Raw genomic sequence first — 17,493 nt, 5'->3', positions numbered from 1 at the left:
CCAACATGGAATTCAAGATGAGGATATATTCACTGAAGAACAATCAAAATATTTCCTTCTAAATATGGTGGTTTGTGTTTATGTTCATATTTCCCACAGTGACAGCCTTTCTCTGGACACAGAGCTATTTATACACAATACCAGTTTAGATTCCCAGTTCTTTTACTCTGGTAAAATACTGATTCTTTCAAAAATCACTTATTCTTTCATCATACAAAACCAGATTGTTTCACCAGCAAACAAACTGAGACACATTAGAAAAATGTGCATGCATTATGCATTATGTGCAGCAGCTACAGCACCATTTACTCATATACAAGAACAAGACATCAGAAATGTTCATGACCAGTCTTCCCACTCTGCAGTATTGCATTTTACCTCTGTGTTTTCAGAACTGACCACAAAGATTGAGCCTGCATGCCATGAGGAACACGTTTAGTTAAAGAGCTGGTATTGTTTTCTATCTGCCTTATTAATGTGCTAAAAATATGATTCACCCTTTTCAGTGTTATGCAGTATAGTACCTCATCACCCACTATGAATTCAACTAGCAGGATTAAATTTTCTAATATATGAAAATCTCAACAAAAAACGGAACCTTAATGAAAATGTATTATGGTTTTACTGAAGCAGAACTTTCTGTTTGGTCTGCATTAGACACCTTTGAGGTTCCTCATAAAATACTCTGGTTGCATGTGTGTCAAACTCCACCCTAATTCTGATTAGCTGTATCATCACATCTAATTACCATTGCCTTTAGTTGCTTGTCCACCGTATCCACCAGCTTGAGGACTGTAACCTGCAACAAGGAGAAATATTTGATTAAAATGTTGTTCAGTGTGTGTATAAGTGACAGTGTGGTATGACATATTTTTACAACTTTTTATATTCTGTCTATTTTCTGGGCCAAAAAAAATTTAATATTTCTTTTCAGTGTAGGCCACTCACAATGACCACCCATATTATTATCTTGAGTACAACTATATTTAAATACCATTGCCTTTAGTTCCTTGTCCACCATTCCCACCAGCTTGAGGAACATAACCTGCAACGAGAGCAAAGCTGCAATTAAAACAACATTTTTTAGGGGGCTGTGAGACTGATAAGATGATATTTATACCATTTATATGCTGTCCATTTGTTAGGCCAGCTTTAACACCATATCCTGCAACATGGACCACATAAGTACTTAAATATCTGGATAAATAACTTAATTGAATTATTTTCTTTGTGGATACAGACTATTAAGGCAGAAAGAAGTATTCAGTGTACAGTATTTACCATTAGCTGCATTTCCATTTGGTAAAACCGATGGACTTCCTCCTATTTTACAAACAAAGCAAACTGAGATTAAATTTAATAAAATGCAATGATTATCATATATTACATGCATGTGAATTGTACATGCAAAGGATGTACGATTCACAGGAAAACAAACAAAAAGGTTTCAACAAGTTATTCAGTCATTCATATTGTGCATATTTGCATGAATTACCATTGCCTTTAGTTATTTGTCCAACATTTCCACCAGCTTGAGCACCATAACCTGCAACAAGAATGAAGCAAGTTAAAACATGATGTGTTCAGTGTGCGTGAATTTGACAAGTGCTGTACCACCTTTTATTTGCTGTCCATGTGTTGGGCCAGCTTTAAGACCATATCCTGCAAGAATAAGCCATTAATTAGATTCAATGAGTTCATAAGACTGTTGAATACTTTCTATTGTGCAAGACTAAATAAGTATTTAGTATAATCCATCTACCATTAGCTCCATTTCCGCTGGGTAACACTGCTGGATTTCCTCCTACATCAGCAACAGAGCAAACATTAATGATAAGCAGTGAAAAAGCAAAATTAATAAATAAATTAATTAATTAATTAATTAATTAATTAAATAAATAATTAAAAAAATAAAGTGAAAAGCAAAAATTTGCTTTAGTAGTGTCAGAGAAATCAGTGGTTCTTTTCCCCCTCAGAATAATTCACAAAGTTAAGAAAGCAAAGCTGACTCTCTGTGTGCTGACTTATCCTCCATTAACAGCCATTAAAATTAAAATTAAAAAAAAAAAAAAAGCCTTTTAAACCAGCTTAAAACATTCTCCACTTTACTGCTGTTTGTTTTAGTCATTTGGTTCCAAACACACAATATGAGTAAATATACAGTATTTGGACAGGAATATTGCTCTCTTGAAGCTTTAGTCTACGTGTTACATTTGATGGCAAATGTTTGGGAGATCCAGACATTGATAACATCATTTTAACACAATTAAGATTCAAGGTAAATTTGCTCTAAATGTAGGTTTTGCTCAACTCATGTGAGCTGCATCAGCTCATGAGTTGTTGTCATACTTCAAACGTACATGGCATCTTAATTAGATCATCACAAACGTTCACATCAAGGAAGTCTGGTGCATCTTGGAATACCCACCTTGTTGTTTTCCACCTTGTCCATTCGTTACTCCAGCTGCTGCTCCATAGCCTTCAAAACACAGATATTGGGAAATAAACCAAAAGAACAGGAACACTTCTTGTACTGATTTTACTGAGAAAGGGTAAATGATGAAGTTACCTTTAGTTCCTACTCCTTTATTCATCCCTGCAGCTGCTCCGTAACCTTTAAACAAGCATTTACATGCTTTCAGTTATGTGATATTTTTGTAAACTGATATAAAAATGGTTAAAGATCAGATTTAGGTTAGACTTTCAGAGTTTAACTGGGCAAACAGACTATCTATATAATCCCTGACCAAATCCTTTTGTAGGACACTCAGGAAATTTATTTATTGGCCTCATTTTCTGTCCCACATGTAAATAAATAAACTACTCTTACTTTTTTTAAAAATAAATTATTATAAAAATTAACTTTGACATTACCCTTTGATGGCATCAGCAATGTTCCCACACCACCAGCATTCTGGGGTTTATTTCCTACAACGATGTCATGAAAACTGAAGGTTAGTTAAACATGTTTTGAACAAATCAACAAATGTCATAATAATTCATTTATAGACTGAGCAGCACAAAGTATGACAGATTCACCGTTAAGGTGTTGCCCTTGTCCATTGTGTATTCCAGGTCCAGCACTATAACCTGGAACACAACAAAGATAAATGCTATTCATGGATGAAAGTATCAACCAGTCCTCCCACAATTTTTAATCAGGCTTTCCAACAACGTATAGTACAACTCAACTCTGATTAAAGGGGAGAAATAATCAACCAAACCCCAAATTTCCTTACCCTTTGTGCCAAGTTTATATGAAAAATGTTAAAGACTGGATATCTTAAGGACAAATAATATCACTATTATTAATGGTATTTAATACACTACAGTGGAATTTGGCACAACTAACAAAAAATGCATAATTTTACTCTTTTTTTTATTTTTAATCCAGAGAGGGACCTGCTGATTTTTACAGATATTAAACAGACAGAAAATATTGCTTCTTTTCTTTCAGTGTGAAAATGTACATCAGACCTTTTCTCTACCTTTTTATGTTACTCTAACAAAATAACCTAAAAGTTACAAGTTCTAAGAACTATATCATAATAGAACTATAAATATAATGATAATAAGACTTTTTCCACCCCGTTCGGGCAGAAAGATTTAATCTTGATGCAAATGTTTACCCATTAAATCCTTTTGAATGCCATTAAACACGATTTTATTTAAGATGCCTGCAGTGGCTTTAAAAAATGTCTGAGATAAGAAGAGGGTCTTTCTTTGCATTATCACTCATTCATATCTTGTTTTAGTTTACCATCTCTGCATGGCGTTAAAATGTTCCTTTTTCTTTCTTTTAATCAGTGAAAAAATTAATGATAGAGATTAGATTCTTTGTTATAACAGCCAGTGCAAATTTAAGTGCATGTGGACGGGTTTCTTTAGTTAGAAGTTATCCTTGGGTTATATTGTTTCACTCTTTCTGCTCTGCTCCCTTTTATTATGAATAAAGCTTTTTAAAAATGTGGTAAACCCTTTAAATATTCACTTTATAAAGAAAAGCTTTGTGGCGAGTCATTGCATTGACAAACATTTTCGGGGAGCATCAGCCGAAGTCAATGGAGCGACTGTGAAAAAGCAGTAAAACCATTCTCTTCTTTTCTCACAGGGGGATGTTAAATTTAGATGCCTGCTGCCACCAAAGCTGAGCTGCCTTTGATTTCACAAATCGAGCCGGCGGGTAGAGGGAAAGCAGAATATATATATATATATGGCTGCTTCGCATCATCACAAGAAAACTTAGCAGAGGGCCGACTACACTGAGCTTTACAGCTTGTGTCGCTGAGATTTCAGTTTAACATGATTGTTTGAAATTCGACAGGCAAACCCGACCACCTGAAAGACGTTTGTTTCATTCCTCCCTGCAGTCGTAAGGACTCCCTTATGCCACTGAGTGTGCACTCTGTTTCTTTTTGTAATTTCTTCTCAAATCACTCAACTGGATTCTAAATCTGGTTTCAGTATGATTAGTTTGTTAAAAGAGAGTGTCCTCTTTTTCACCTAATCTGGGACAGATTTACAAGATGTTCAACACTGTAGCACAATAAAATTTATTGTATTGCTCTTGAAGTCCAAATGAGAGACTTTAAATCAAATCCTGTCAGCAGTGCCAACCACATCATCTCCATCCTTGGCTGCAATTCAACTCATAACTCAAGTTTTACCCTCTGGGTAGAAGACCGCAGACAGAAACACACTGCAAAACACATTTCACCCCGAGACTGAAATCTGTTCAGCTATAAATGTTCCTGTGACTGATGGGATGGTATAAATGTCTTTAAACAAGTGCATGTTTGCAATCATTTGGAGAAGACACAACTGTGTATTCTGAATTGATAATACTAATACTGTGCATATGTTAAACTTTTCTGTCACTGTATCATTTGTGTATTTTACAGTTTTAGAGAGAAATAAAAGAAAGACTAACAAAGAAAGAGTTTGGGCATCCCAAGAGATTAGACTTATGTGGCTTTTACCAAATACATGATCAACTTGTTCAGTCTCCTGTCTGTTCACAGTCACAGTTAGGAAAAGAAAAACAAAGCAAAAGAATGCTATCAGGACTAGTAAAGAGCTTTCTGGTGGTCAAAGTTTGTAATGTAATTCAGAAACAGTCATTAACAGGAACAGCAGAGGTGAAGCTAAAGACTTGAAGAGCAAAAAAAAAAACATCTTAGAGAACAAAAAGAAAATTTTAGTTAACTTTAGACAGGCTATGAGCTGTTCTGCTGTGTAGCAGCACCTGTACAGATATGATCTTCATGGGAATAATATTGGGGAGAAAAAAAACAAGCATCTTAATAAAATTTATTGTTAGAAGTTTGCAAAAAAAAAAAAAATGCAAATAAGTCCAGTGAAGTTAGAGTAGAACTTTATGAAAGTAATGAGCCAAAAGTTAATAAGAAAACCCCTAAACTGTTGAGCATAAGTAGATCAACATGGAAACATCACACAGTCTATATTTTGTAACGATTTTCCCTAAACATCACCACAAATCAGTGGCTACAATTCAAAAGAGCAGAGACTCCAATAAAAAGGATCCAACAGCCTATGACGCTCTGCACATTGACTCATCAATTTGAGTCAGGTGTGTTTAAGCAGGGACACTTTGAAAACCTGCAGGACCCTGTCCCAAGAGGTCCAGATTTGGTGATCCCTGTTCTAAATCTTACAGAACAAGAAGCCTTTTGCAGACAGATTGAAAAACAATCCTCCAAATGTCAAAGCATGTTATTTGCTATAAAATGCATGTACAAGTAGCCATTGTTGCCGAAGCAGCCTTTAGTAGGCTGTGAATATGCAGCACTCATCTTCTTTTTCATTCCTTTTTCCTTTAGACTTTGAAAAATGCATAAAAAAAGAAATAATCATGTTCAAACTATTAAAGAAATGTTTGACCTTTAAATGTATTCCTTTTGGAAATATGATAATCATTTTCCTACTCAGCTATTCACAGTAAAAAAAAAAAAAAAAACTTTTGACCAGGGTGCCCAAACTTCTGCACATCAAAGTTCATTGTTTAGGTGGTTCAATTTGTCACACGTCATTTGCCACAGTTTATTTACAACATATCCCTTTTAACTGAATGAAGATATAATGAAACCATGTCTTTCACCCCTGTTCATCTGCCACTCACCCCCTGTGTGTGCTGCCTGCACCAGCCAGAGAATCACTGCACTCTGAAGGAAGAGCCGTCCCACCATGGTGGACCTGGAAGAAAAAGGGTTTTAGACTTTGCAGGAGAACCAAAAGGATGGAATCGATATTCTGAAGTGGGACGCTTGCCCTGATTGGGAGGGTTTAATATACACTCTGGTCTGAGGCGCCCCACCTCTCACCCCTTCTGCTGCTTTTAGATGTTCTCTGCGTCCAGATCCTCCCCAGCTTGTTGGGAGATGCACTGAGGTGTACACAGGAACTGAATAATTGGCTACTTTAAGTACATTAACACTTAAGGGAGAGATAGAGAGGCAACAAGAGGGAGTTAATTTGTTTAGACATTGACTGATAGAACTGTAGACATTGCATCATGGAGGCTTGATCACAATGTACATATACTGATAATCTCTTGAATTCATATACTCTGGAACTATTTCATACTGTTCATAGTCTAGAAAGGTTTTTAAGATTTTCACCCATAACAGGACACCCATAATTACTCTCACATACCAAAATTAACCCTGGAAAAGTCCTGTTAATGTAAATATAAGCTAAATACCAGCATAATAAATTATTCAACCACAGAGACAGACCACCATAACAACTGTACATGCATTTATAAAGGTAAGCAGCAGCTTGTCTGGTAAACATTTCCATAGACTAATAGCAGTACAATAACTATAAAGAAATTCTCTTAGACCTAAACATGAAACCTGTTTCAGCTCTATGTTGCCTTATTTCTGAATGGATGTTGGATATAATGACATCACTTAAAAAAAACAACATGAGAAAGCAATAAGATGGAAATGGTGAGTGAGCCTCTGTGAGCCAACGTTTCCATGGTGCCAATCTACACACAAATACCATTAAGTGACCCTTGTATATTTAAAGAAAAAAGAAATTCTTTGAGGAAAAAAAGAAAGAATAAAAAAGGAGAAAAAATATCTCACCTGTCACATAGATTCCTCACTTACAGCCGAAATCCTCCTCTTATGAGGTCAAGGAGAGGTTAATGTCTCACTTCCCAGCCTACCCAGACCTCTCACATACTTGGCTTCTAAACAAACTCACAAGTGCCTGTCCAGCTTTTCACCACCTGGTGACGAATGTGTTTCAGTTCAGGGCTGATCCATTTGCTTTTCATCCAGGGAAGTTTACATGATTATGGTTTGAATCATTAACAGCATGCAGGATGTTCTAAACATATTTCTGTTAAATAAAAAAGGGGGGAAAGAAAGTGCAGTTGGAGCATGCATACATTTTTTGTTCACTTCTTTTTTTTTTTTCTTTTTTGTTTCACAGTGAGGAAATGTTAGTTTAGAGCAGTGGTTCCCAAACTTTTTCTACAGGGCCACCTTTTCATCAACAACAACAATGTCAAGAGAGTGAGGAATGACATGGAATAAGTTGCCCTTTAGCCCAATAGGCCAACATGTATCTTATTTCACTCAGAGGTCCCTCATTGGTAATGATAAACACCCTTAAAAGTTGGTAATGCTGGCACCTTTGGTATTGCATTCATTTAAATCAAAGATTAAAATGAACTCTTTTAATAATGATAAGTTAATAATATCAGCACTGAATGGAAATTGGTGTACATAGGGACGTTTCCCCAAACCTGGAGAGTAAAAACCTCCAGCCTCAGTAGGATAAATGGCAACTGATTCATTTCCAAATTGAAAAGTTTATGTGGAAACCGTCTTTCCTGCACTTGTGTGGTGAGTTTAGCTTTGAAGTGGCAGCCAGGATGTAAGGATGTGGCCGTTCAAAGATGTGTTAAAGAATCACACCACTGTTCGAGGAATTCTCCAACAGCATGCAGCCATGTCTGCAGTGAGTATCTCTGCCTCTACTGTATGTGTGCAGCTGTTGAAGGCAGGCTGCCCAACAAGGCTCTGAGTCAGTTTGATTAACAGCCAGTTGAATCTGCCAGTTGCGCAGTGTTCAACATGACTGCTTTAAAAAATAATTAAATTACAAAAGCCTTACCTGACAACACTGCAGACACCTGAGAGCAAAGTGAGAAGTCTGTGGTCTATTAACTATATGTCACTAAGATTAAACGTTAATTTCTGTATCTTTTATAAGTAGCTCTGGTGAAATGAACGTAGCTGCAAAGAATCACAAACAACCCTTTTTCTAAACTACATATTCTGGAGCAAAGTTTTGGGAAAAGACTCAAGAATCCATAAACAAAGACTATTTGACACAGACATGCAAAACAGTGTGGTCAATTTATAGACTTTAAAGACTCCATCTTCAGTCATCTGTAGTAACCTACATATAAACATAGTCCTATTACTGTATTACATTACACTGCATACATTTTAAACATACACTACCAGTCAAATGTTTTGGAACATGCCAATTTTTTTATTTTTTTAATTAAAAATCAAACAATTCAAAGTCTTATTGTGGTCTGAAATTACAACATAGAACAAATAACTTAAGTTAAAGAAATATTTCAGTCCATTTATAAACAAAATGTATTCAAAACTTTTCACTCATCAAAGTAGCCATCTTTGGCAGATATGAAGTGAAGACGCTTGTGGCTTTATTTTTTTTTTTACAAAGGAAACAAATGGTCCTGCAAGCTGCCTATCATGCAAGCCCTTGACTCTCAGAAATTTGTCTTTAGATCCTGATGTTGCTTTGGGTCTGCCAGACTGCTTTCTTTCAGTTTAGTCCAGTTTCTGAGTGTCCTTTATTGGTGAAGATTGTACTGGCTGACACCTAAACTGTCTTCGCAATTTCTCTGTAGGAAAGTCCTACGCTTTTGTCAAGATGCTCTCTTCCAGTATTAATAGCATTTTTCTTGCCATTATTTTTCTTTTAGCAACACTACTTTTTGACCTACAATTCAAATAATGCTCCTCGGGGTCTGGTAACCACAGTGATCCAGATCTGCTTTCATGCAGACAAAGGGGTTTTAAGTTATCAAGTTTGGACATCTGTAGAAATTGACACCAACTTTCAAGAATTGATCAACCTCCATAGCTACAAAAAGCTTCAAGTTGTTAACCAATTTTCTTTTCCCTGACCTAAGACCTCTACACAATTCACTAAATACATAAATCAAAACAAACTTGGTTGTTTTTACCAGTAATACACGTAAGGTGAGCACTGTCCATTTGAACCCCCACAGAATGCATTCCAGGCAATGGTTATTAACGAGGTTTCATGACTTTAGGGTGCAATCAAACTAGATATATCAGTTCATGTTTGAGCATTGGTATCAGTAAATTATTTTACCATTTTCTCCATTGTATATCTTCCCTTTACTTACATTTTATAGAGTTTAGTAATGTGTTACACTGTGGATTTTTGTTAAGTTTTCTGACCTTTGCAAGTATGTAGGCGCATGTGCTGCCATTTCTTCTCAAGGCACTATTGACAAATTTCTGCAGTTAATTTGAATGAATCTTTTCCTCCATCCACCCTTTTCTAACCCCATTTGTATGAGACTTCAAGAAGCCTACAATCAGCTAAACATTTTTCCTTTCATTCTTAAAATACATCTGTAGGTTCTTCCCTTCTGCACTGTGCAAACATCATCCAGGAGTGTGGAAGGTGCAGGACAAACCAGAACAATGCATATACATTTTCTACAGACAGATCAAACTGTTGAGTAATTTAACTTTTTTTATTCATGTTGCAAGTGCTCTACAAGGGTGTAATTTAAATTATACCTGTTTCCAAATTAATACAATAAATAAAAATCTTAACTCAAAACTTTTAAGATGGACAAATTACATCAAATACATCTTATATAACATTACTACATATGTATACACAATGCATGCCTTTTTACAAAATAACCCAAAATTGCATGGCATGCATTGAACCATGACAACTTCCTTCAATGGTTATTATAACAAACATATGAATTCAGCTGTACAATCATAAATTACAACACAATCCTTAACCTGGTCACCATATCTGACAAACCACACTTAAATTGATCAGCCTGGAATTTCAGTAGAAATTAAATGGTAATTACTATAAATGTGAGGACATGAATAAGGCTTTTATGGAAGTTATAAAAAGTAAAAAGAAAAAAAAAAAAAAAAAAGGTTCAGAATAACACTGAGTCAAGTGGAGACCAAAGGGAGGAAAGTAAAACAATCACATAAAGGAAATAAAAAGGGAAACAGTTTGAGGTGCAAAAATGTGAGGGATTGGGGAATAGTAAAGACTCAGAACGGAAAAGGTCAGGTCATGATAGCTTCTGTTACAAATGGCTGATGTTTTTGTGCTTCTGCTTCTTTCCGTCTAGTGCTCACCACAACCTGGTCAACTGTACATGTGATTAGACATCATCTTCCTTAGGATGGAAGAGCCAGGAATCCAGTTGCAGACCTTAAAAAAAAAAAAAACAAGACAAAAAAACAAAAACAAAAGAAAAAGCAAAACATTTGATGGTCATATTGAGGCCTGACAAACACATGTTCAAGATGCGAAGAGTCAAGTCATCAATTAGACAGCCTACTCCATGTTGCTTTTCAGCTGGTGTACAGTTCGCTTGTCCAGGTAGCGGCAGAAGAGTGTGAGCAGGTTTGAAGGCATAACAAGTGGCTCCACAAGAGAACATTGGGACAGCTCTCCTGCCACCTGGAATATTATGTCGGTCCTAAAAAATGTCAAAATGTCAAAAAATATTTTTCTCAAGTAGCTGAATTACACAATCCAGACTCTCACCAAGTCTCAAAGTCACCAAGGCTGGGCTCAAGAGGAACGCTCGAGGATAGCAGCTTCTCTCCATGTGACAGAAGAGCATACAGCAAGGACAAGCCAAACTGAAAGGAGAACATGCATGTGAGGAAAGTCCAAATAAAAGCAGCACAGCAACACAAGACACTTACCTTGTTCTGGCATGCCAGTGACAGACACTCGTATGTTGCCAGAGACTCTGATGATGATGATAACAGACTTTTGAGGACACCGATAAGCTGACTGAACGTCAGGCTACCAATCACATCCCGAAGTGGTGGGTAGAGCACTGGAAGGGCCTAAAATGAGGCAAGAAGGTTATTTTCAACCTAATTGCATTAATAAAAATGTTGACTTTAAACTTTTAGGTTAAATTGAACCCACATAAATTACAAAACTGCCAACCATCAGCAAAGTTTAATTTACAGCTGGAGCGCAGCTACATAATTTGATAACAGGCAACTATTTAGATAACTGAATTTGTGTAGATTATTTACTCGCACAACTGTCCATGAATTTTGTTTCACCTGTTGTATTCTAGAGTTTTAACATCTTAGGAACATAATACAAAAATATTAAAATAAAGCTGCAGAAACATGCCTGCTGACCTCAGATGTCGCTTTATATAGTCTTGTTACACAAGTTTGCTTGACCGGAGCTGAGAAACAACAGTGACATTTAAAACTGACCCACCTCCTCTGCGTCTCTGCTCATTAAAGTCGGAAGGTTGCAGGTCACAACGTCCAAGATTTTTCGTGCCGAATCATGTTTCAGGAACGGGAGCAGGCGGGTGAGGAGCTTTTTACCTTTTGAGATGAGCAGGAAAGGAAGAAACTCCTCTCCTGAATCTCTACATCAAGAATTGAGAGAGCTTATTGCTCACATTTAAAAGAAAGAAAAAAAAAAAGCTGGAAACACTCAGCATTATGTTTCAACATTTCACACCACTTCTTGCAAAATATAGACAAAGACTCACGTAGATTTGTGGTTTTGCAGCTGGGAGTAGATAAGCTCTGCTTTCCTCTGGGTTCTCTCTATCAACTTCCTCTCTTCGGCCTCAGACAGTATAGCGGTTTTCATCCTCTCCATTTCCTCCACCTCCAGCAGAGCTATGAAAAACTGTGGGATGGAATAGAGGGACAGTGTTGTAGGTGGTTTAAAATAATCACTGCATAAAATAAAGTAAAATGAATGTACCTTTTCTATTTTGTTGAGGACCTCTAGCCGGTCTTGTCTGGTGTCTTTTTGTTCCTGTAAAAGGTGGAAATAAGCATCTGTGTCAAGGGAATAAAAAAGCAAATTAAGATAATATTACACTACTGGGAGCAAAAACAAAAGACCTCGAATGGACCATGAGCTTGGACTGCATGAACTGCACCGATTGCCCGGCGAGGAGAGTAACATGTGGACACAGCAACTTGACCCAAAGAGCCTTCAATGTGCACCACTGAAAGAGAAAGGGGTGGACAGGTGTTCCCTTGAGGCTGTATAGGCTCATCAGCATTAATGCAGGTCTGCCACCCTTGAGACAAATCTGAGTTTAGAACGTTAGCAAAGCACCTGCTGCATCTTGTTAAGTTGATTGTTCTAAGCACAGAGATTACTCCTTTAAGATAGTTATCGTCTCAACAGTGACTGGACTAAAAGAAAAGAAAAAAAAAAAGCCTGACAAATCTTGTAGTGAAGCACGAAAAGTCAACTGGAGGAAAAACCTGGTGTGTAGGCGTCGGTCTTTGTGATGTAAGGTGTGGTGAGTTTAGGTGGTTCTCTTTTGCTCCTGATGCCCAGCTCTTCCTCGGCCATTTTCGCTTCTATTCGACGATAATACTCCTGTTAAAGAGTTTAAGCACATAATCCATAAAATAAAATTAAATATATTCCTTTTGGTTAAATAGGAACCACAAAGGGAGTTTTGCAGCTACAATGGATAAGATTTTAAAATCTTCTTTCCCCACCTGGTAATAGTAGTCCTCGAGGTATGGATTCTCACTTTGCAGCTGGATCATTTGCAAACGCGTGATCCACTCCTTCTCTTTAGCCGTCATGAGATCACAGTAAGGGTCACAGCCTTCTGACTTTCTATGAGCAGTACAGATTCTTAAGTCGTATTTCAAAAACAAAGAACGAGGGGGGGAAGCAAAACTTTGATGCATGGCTGACCTTTGGAATAAATGCCGTTTTTGACTGAGTAGTCGTTTATGTTGAGGATGGAGTTGTGTGACTGGACCGGGATACCTGTTGGTAAGAGGGAGATTTTTATTTTTAACCAACTGCTTTAAATCATTTTGATGGTTTACTGCATGTACTAACAAGACAGTTTCACCTTGATGTACACACAGACTATGAAAAGCTTTGAACTCCACAGATGGTTCTGATACTGGCTGTAAGGCATGAGTTCTACATACTCAAATGACACAAGTGATAAATACACTTCATACTCAATCTTTGCTGTCAAACCAAACATTTGAAACTCCTGTGAGATGCACAAGATCATAACCTACCGGAAGGACTGCACTGGATTAGAAGAAGGGCTGTAAAATGGGGATGGTCTTGGCGAGTTGGCACCAAATCGAAGCTGCATCATCTTTGGAGTAAGTGGTTGAGGCGTGGAGGGGCAAGGGCGGGTTGGAGGAAACATCAAGCCCCCTGTCTAATTCAGTATAACGTGTAAAGTCAAGCACACATCTGCAGATACATTTGTATTAATCAAAGTGGCCAATTATGTTATAAACCTGATTGAAATGTCGAGGGGTCAGTGGTTGACGTGAGAAGATGGGGGATCCTGGTACAATGGGTGCATATATCTGTAAGATAAACCTAAAATTTAGGCGAAGCAAACCAGGCAACATCCTTTATATTTAAAAGTTCTTCATTGTTGGGGGGCAATTGAACTATTTCATTTGAACCAGGTGAGTTGCAGCAGGGACAGCGAAAACCTGCAGGACACTGGCTCAAGAGAGCCGAAGTTGGTCATCCCTGGCCTACACTATATTCCATCCTTGTGTGTTAAAAAGGTCTAAATCGACAACATTGCAAATACAGGATTCTTGCCACACAAAAAACAGTTGCTAGAAATGCTTCAGCCCTCTCATCCATTACATATCCACATGTAACCCACATACATAAAACAAGCTGAGAATAAAGTTTCATGCACATTAAATATTCTATTTGATACTGATTTGGTGTATATGTTTTCAACTAATGTACAGTGGTTACTTATTTTAACTTTTCTAAGCACCTCAGAGCATGCTCATGGCTCATTGCAGTGAAACATTGTGGAAGTAAGGAAGTTGCATTAACTTTCCTCTGGCTGCAACACTTCTGTGATGACATATTGACCCCAACTTGCTTGAGGCATCATTAATGTGCAAGGGGTCATGTTTTACTCTTAGAACCAAAGAACATGCATTTTAAATCTGAAATCTCTTAACAGACCAGTAAGTTGCAATATTTTCATGGCAGTGTCCTCCCTATATTGATCGCTTCACATACCAAAATAGCATGTATAAAAGGATTAAGCATTTTGTCTCACTTGTTTTCTAAGACAAATAGCAAATAATATGAAACTGTCACTGTTGTGAACTTGTCTCATTGATGCCATTATAAACAGCTTAAAACTGGACTATGTTTTAAATGGCAAAATGTCATTTTAAAAGCTTAGTCAAATGTTTGATGTGGAAAGTATGAAAACACCTCAATTTAACAGAAGCTGCCAGATTGTGGCCATCTGCTAAATTTCATAGCCAATTTAAAATGGACATGCCTGGTTACATGTGGTGTTCTGAACATTTCAGCTGTTTTTCAGATGACAAGCTGCTTTTCAACACTTTGTTTTAAACATATGTTACACTGAAATTTGAGATTTTCTGGAGGCATAATTGCAATGTTTGCTGTAGATCACTTGCAGAAATTACCCTGTCAGCCAACTAGTAAGAAGTGTGAACAACAAGAGGACAAAATGAAAACTCAATTTTACAAAGTATTTACAACAAGCATGTGCTAATAGAAGTTGCATTTCAGTTAATTCTCTTCTACTGGCCTACATGGTACTTCGTGGACTAAGCAAACTAGAAAGTAGAAACCTATTTAAAACTACATCAGTGATAGGCAACCATCTGTGCAATCATCCAAAGAAAACCGCTCAGTCTCTGCCCATTATGTGAACCATGCAAAGCATCTCCTGTGTTGACAAGAAAAATCAACAGCATCCACCATTAAGCGACAATTTTAATATTCCATAAGTCTTTATACTTATTAAAATTAAATAAATTCTGGTTTAAGAAAAAGCTATTCCACCTGAGAAGGCCCTCTTTGGCCAAAATGTCTTCTGGTGTAGGATCCTCTGGGTTCCCCTCTCGCACCTCGGAAGGAGGAGATTGGATATGGCATATCCAGGAAGCCGGAGTTTACGTGCTGACCTCTGCCTCTGTGACCAATCACACACACTATAGCGTTGTCCTACAAGTGACATTAACATAGGACTCAAGATTAAGACGCCATTGTTTAAAATTTTCATTGTACTGCAAGTAGCATGTTCTCTTCACCTGAAGGATCGATCCTGAAACTCTCCTGGTTTTTCCAAACGAGGGCATCATCCTCTGGGGGTAATAAATTAAAGAAACTTAAGAAACCTACAATATAGAGAAAAACGGTTTATAAAGTTGATGCTTACATTGTCCTCAAAGGTGTTCCGGCATAAGGCATGCCCACAGTCCACTATGGAGCTGTCAAGGCTCTTAAAACGCAACAAAAAAAAGCTGAAAATCAAACCCTGCCACAGCAAGCTGACCCATCCAATTCAAAGTTTGAAACCAATTAATCTTTCTCACCATGAGGCTCCGTCTTCCCTCCACTATCCTCATCACAGCTGGGTCTTCAAACATCTGCTGCCGGCCTGGTCCTCCCCTTCGTCCCCTGCCTCTGCTGCGAAGCCAAGGGGAAGCCTGAGGCAGACATTGTGGATTCTGTCTGAGAGGGGAAAAGTGGGCTCTGAGGGGAGACGGAGGTGCCGGTTGTGGCGTCTGAGGCAGTGGTTCTCCAAACGGAATACTGCTGCTACCTAGGTTGTCTGTTGTCCCATGTGGATCAAGATCTATAATGCAGACAACGGCAGAGAGACTAAAAATGCCAAGTTTTTGTTTTTGGTTTTTTTTTTTTTTTTAATAAAACCACATGAAATAATTATCCTACCCAATTATTTTCCAATTTAGTAGTATTTTTTTCAGCCACAAAGCCTTTTTCCACTAATGTGCCACTCATATCTAATTTAGAACCAGTTCCATGTATCTCCAAGACTGGTTCCAGTGCCAAGTATCTCACATGGTTCTGTGGCTCATCAATAAAAATCAAGCCAAACATCAAATAGAAACACTCAGTGTTCTGTTCTCCAATTTGTTAAAATGCGGCCAGCTTTCAAATAGCCTCAAAGTAAAACTGGCTATGCACCACCCTGATGGAACATCACCCACATCAGTACTGATGAGCCAGTAATGGAAGCTAAACTCAATTTTACACCATAAGCCAATTTCTGCTGCAACCTGTTACTCATATTCTCTCAAAATAGTCGCCAATTTCTTGCCCTGACATTGTCGTCTATGTTGGTGGTCCCAATTTTGACAATGGTAATATCATTGCATCCTGCTGGTGGCAGCTTTTCGGCACAATCCTTTGCAAGTTTGACACATGCAGTAGTGGTTATGATAAAAAAAAAAAATTGACTGAAAACACCTTGTCATGCCCTTAAGTAGCTGTGGCTGATGAGGACACAGATTTACTCATAAGAAAATTGACCAAAAAAAAAAAAAACAAACACGTGATATATAAAACAAATAAAGTTCACTTCTAAGGTTGAGTCTATTAAAAAGACAAACAGTGTAACTTCTGCAGAAACTGCACAAGCTTTATGAAGAATAAGTTATGTGCATGCACACACCCATCCCAAACGTCTCCTCATTGTAGACGTTTATCTCTTCATCATCCTCGGCCATGGCCTGCAGAAGCTCACAGTCCATGCTCGTCTCATTCTCTGCGTCACTCCACGCATCTCCATTCTCCGGCCACTCAGGCTCACAAACCTTTTCTGCTTCCTGAGTGGATGGAGACAAAAATGTGGGGATGAACATTCAGTTTGCAGGACTGCTGGCAAAATGAGCACGCCCCGAAAGAAATAGCATGATTTCACTTTTTTAAAAGCTGGTGGAATGGCTCTTCCACCTACTTATTTTAGGATGTAGTGGATGCTTCTCAACCCTGTACACGTGCGTAAAGTAACATTGTATGCTTAATTCAGTAGAACTTAAACATTAAAAAGCAGCTAAATGATGCTGACTTACTTTTTGCTGTTCTGTATCACTCATTGTGTCCTTTTGGATTTTTTACAACACGTAAAGCCGACGGCTTACGATGATTTTCCATGAAAGGTTTACCTGCTTTCACCCCGTCAGACAGCGCGAGACGCTCATTAACTTCTAAATAACCTCACGTGTGAAAATTAAAGGTGTGGACACGTCATCACGCTGCTTCGAGCAGCTGTTATCTGATGTCTGTTGTATGCGAAATTATTAATTTAAAGCTCTTCTTAAAGGGTTTTGCTGTTCGTCGAACTATGACTAAAAGTTCATG

At 37.7% G+C, this 17,493-nt stretch overlaps 1 protein-coding gene across 1 annotated transcript; it reads right to left on the bottom strand.

The window, feature by feature from the left end:
* Positions 1-9,790: 9,790 nt before the first annotated feature.
* patl2 (PAT1 homolog 2) lies at positions 9,791-17,400 on the bottom strand. The gene is made up of 19 exons (XM_041973096.1): positions 17,205-17,400; positions 16,805-16,958; positions 15,702-15,964; positions 15,545-15,607; positions 15,417-15,470; positions 15,169-15,330; positions 13,605-13,676; positions 13,374-13,522; positions 13,033-13,107; positions 12,828-12,951; positions 12,585-12,702; positions 12,213-12,319; positions 12,070-12,123; positions 11,849-11,991; positions 11,566-11,722; positions 11,025-11,171; positions 10,861-10,958; positions 10,652-10,792; positions 9,791-10,521 (listed from the first exon to the last, which is right to left on the bottom strand). Exons 1-19 carry the CDS (start codon positions 17,226-17,228, stop codon positions 10,488-10,490), a joined length of 2,139 nt encoding a protein of 712 aa, XP_041829030.1. The 5' UTR covers positions 17,229-17,400; the 3' UTR covers positions 9,791-10,487.
* Between the last annotated feature and the right edge of the window lie 93 nt (positions 17,401-17,493).

The sequence above is a fragment of the Melanotaenia boesemani genome, chromosome 21 (genome assembly GCF_017639745.1).
Source record: "Melanotaenia boesemani isolate fMelBoe1 chromosome 21, fMelBoe1.pri, whole genome shotgun sequence".
Lineage (NCBI taxonomy): Eukaryota > Metazoa > Chordata > Actinopteri > Atheriniformes > Melanotaeniidae > Melanotaenia > Melanotaenia boesemani.
Note: the sequence above shows the minus strand (reverse complement) of the source record. Positions and strands in the feature narration are given on the sequence as shown.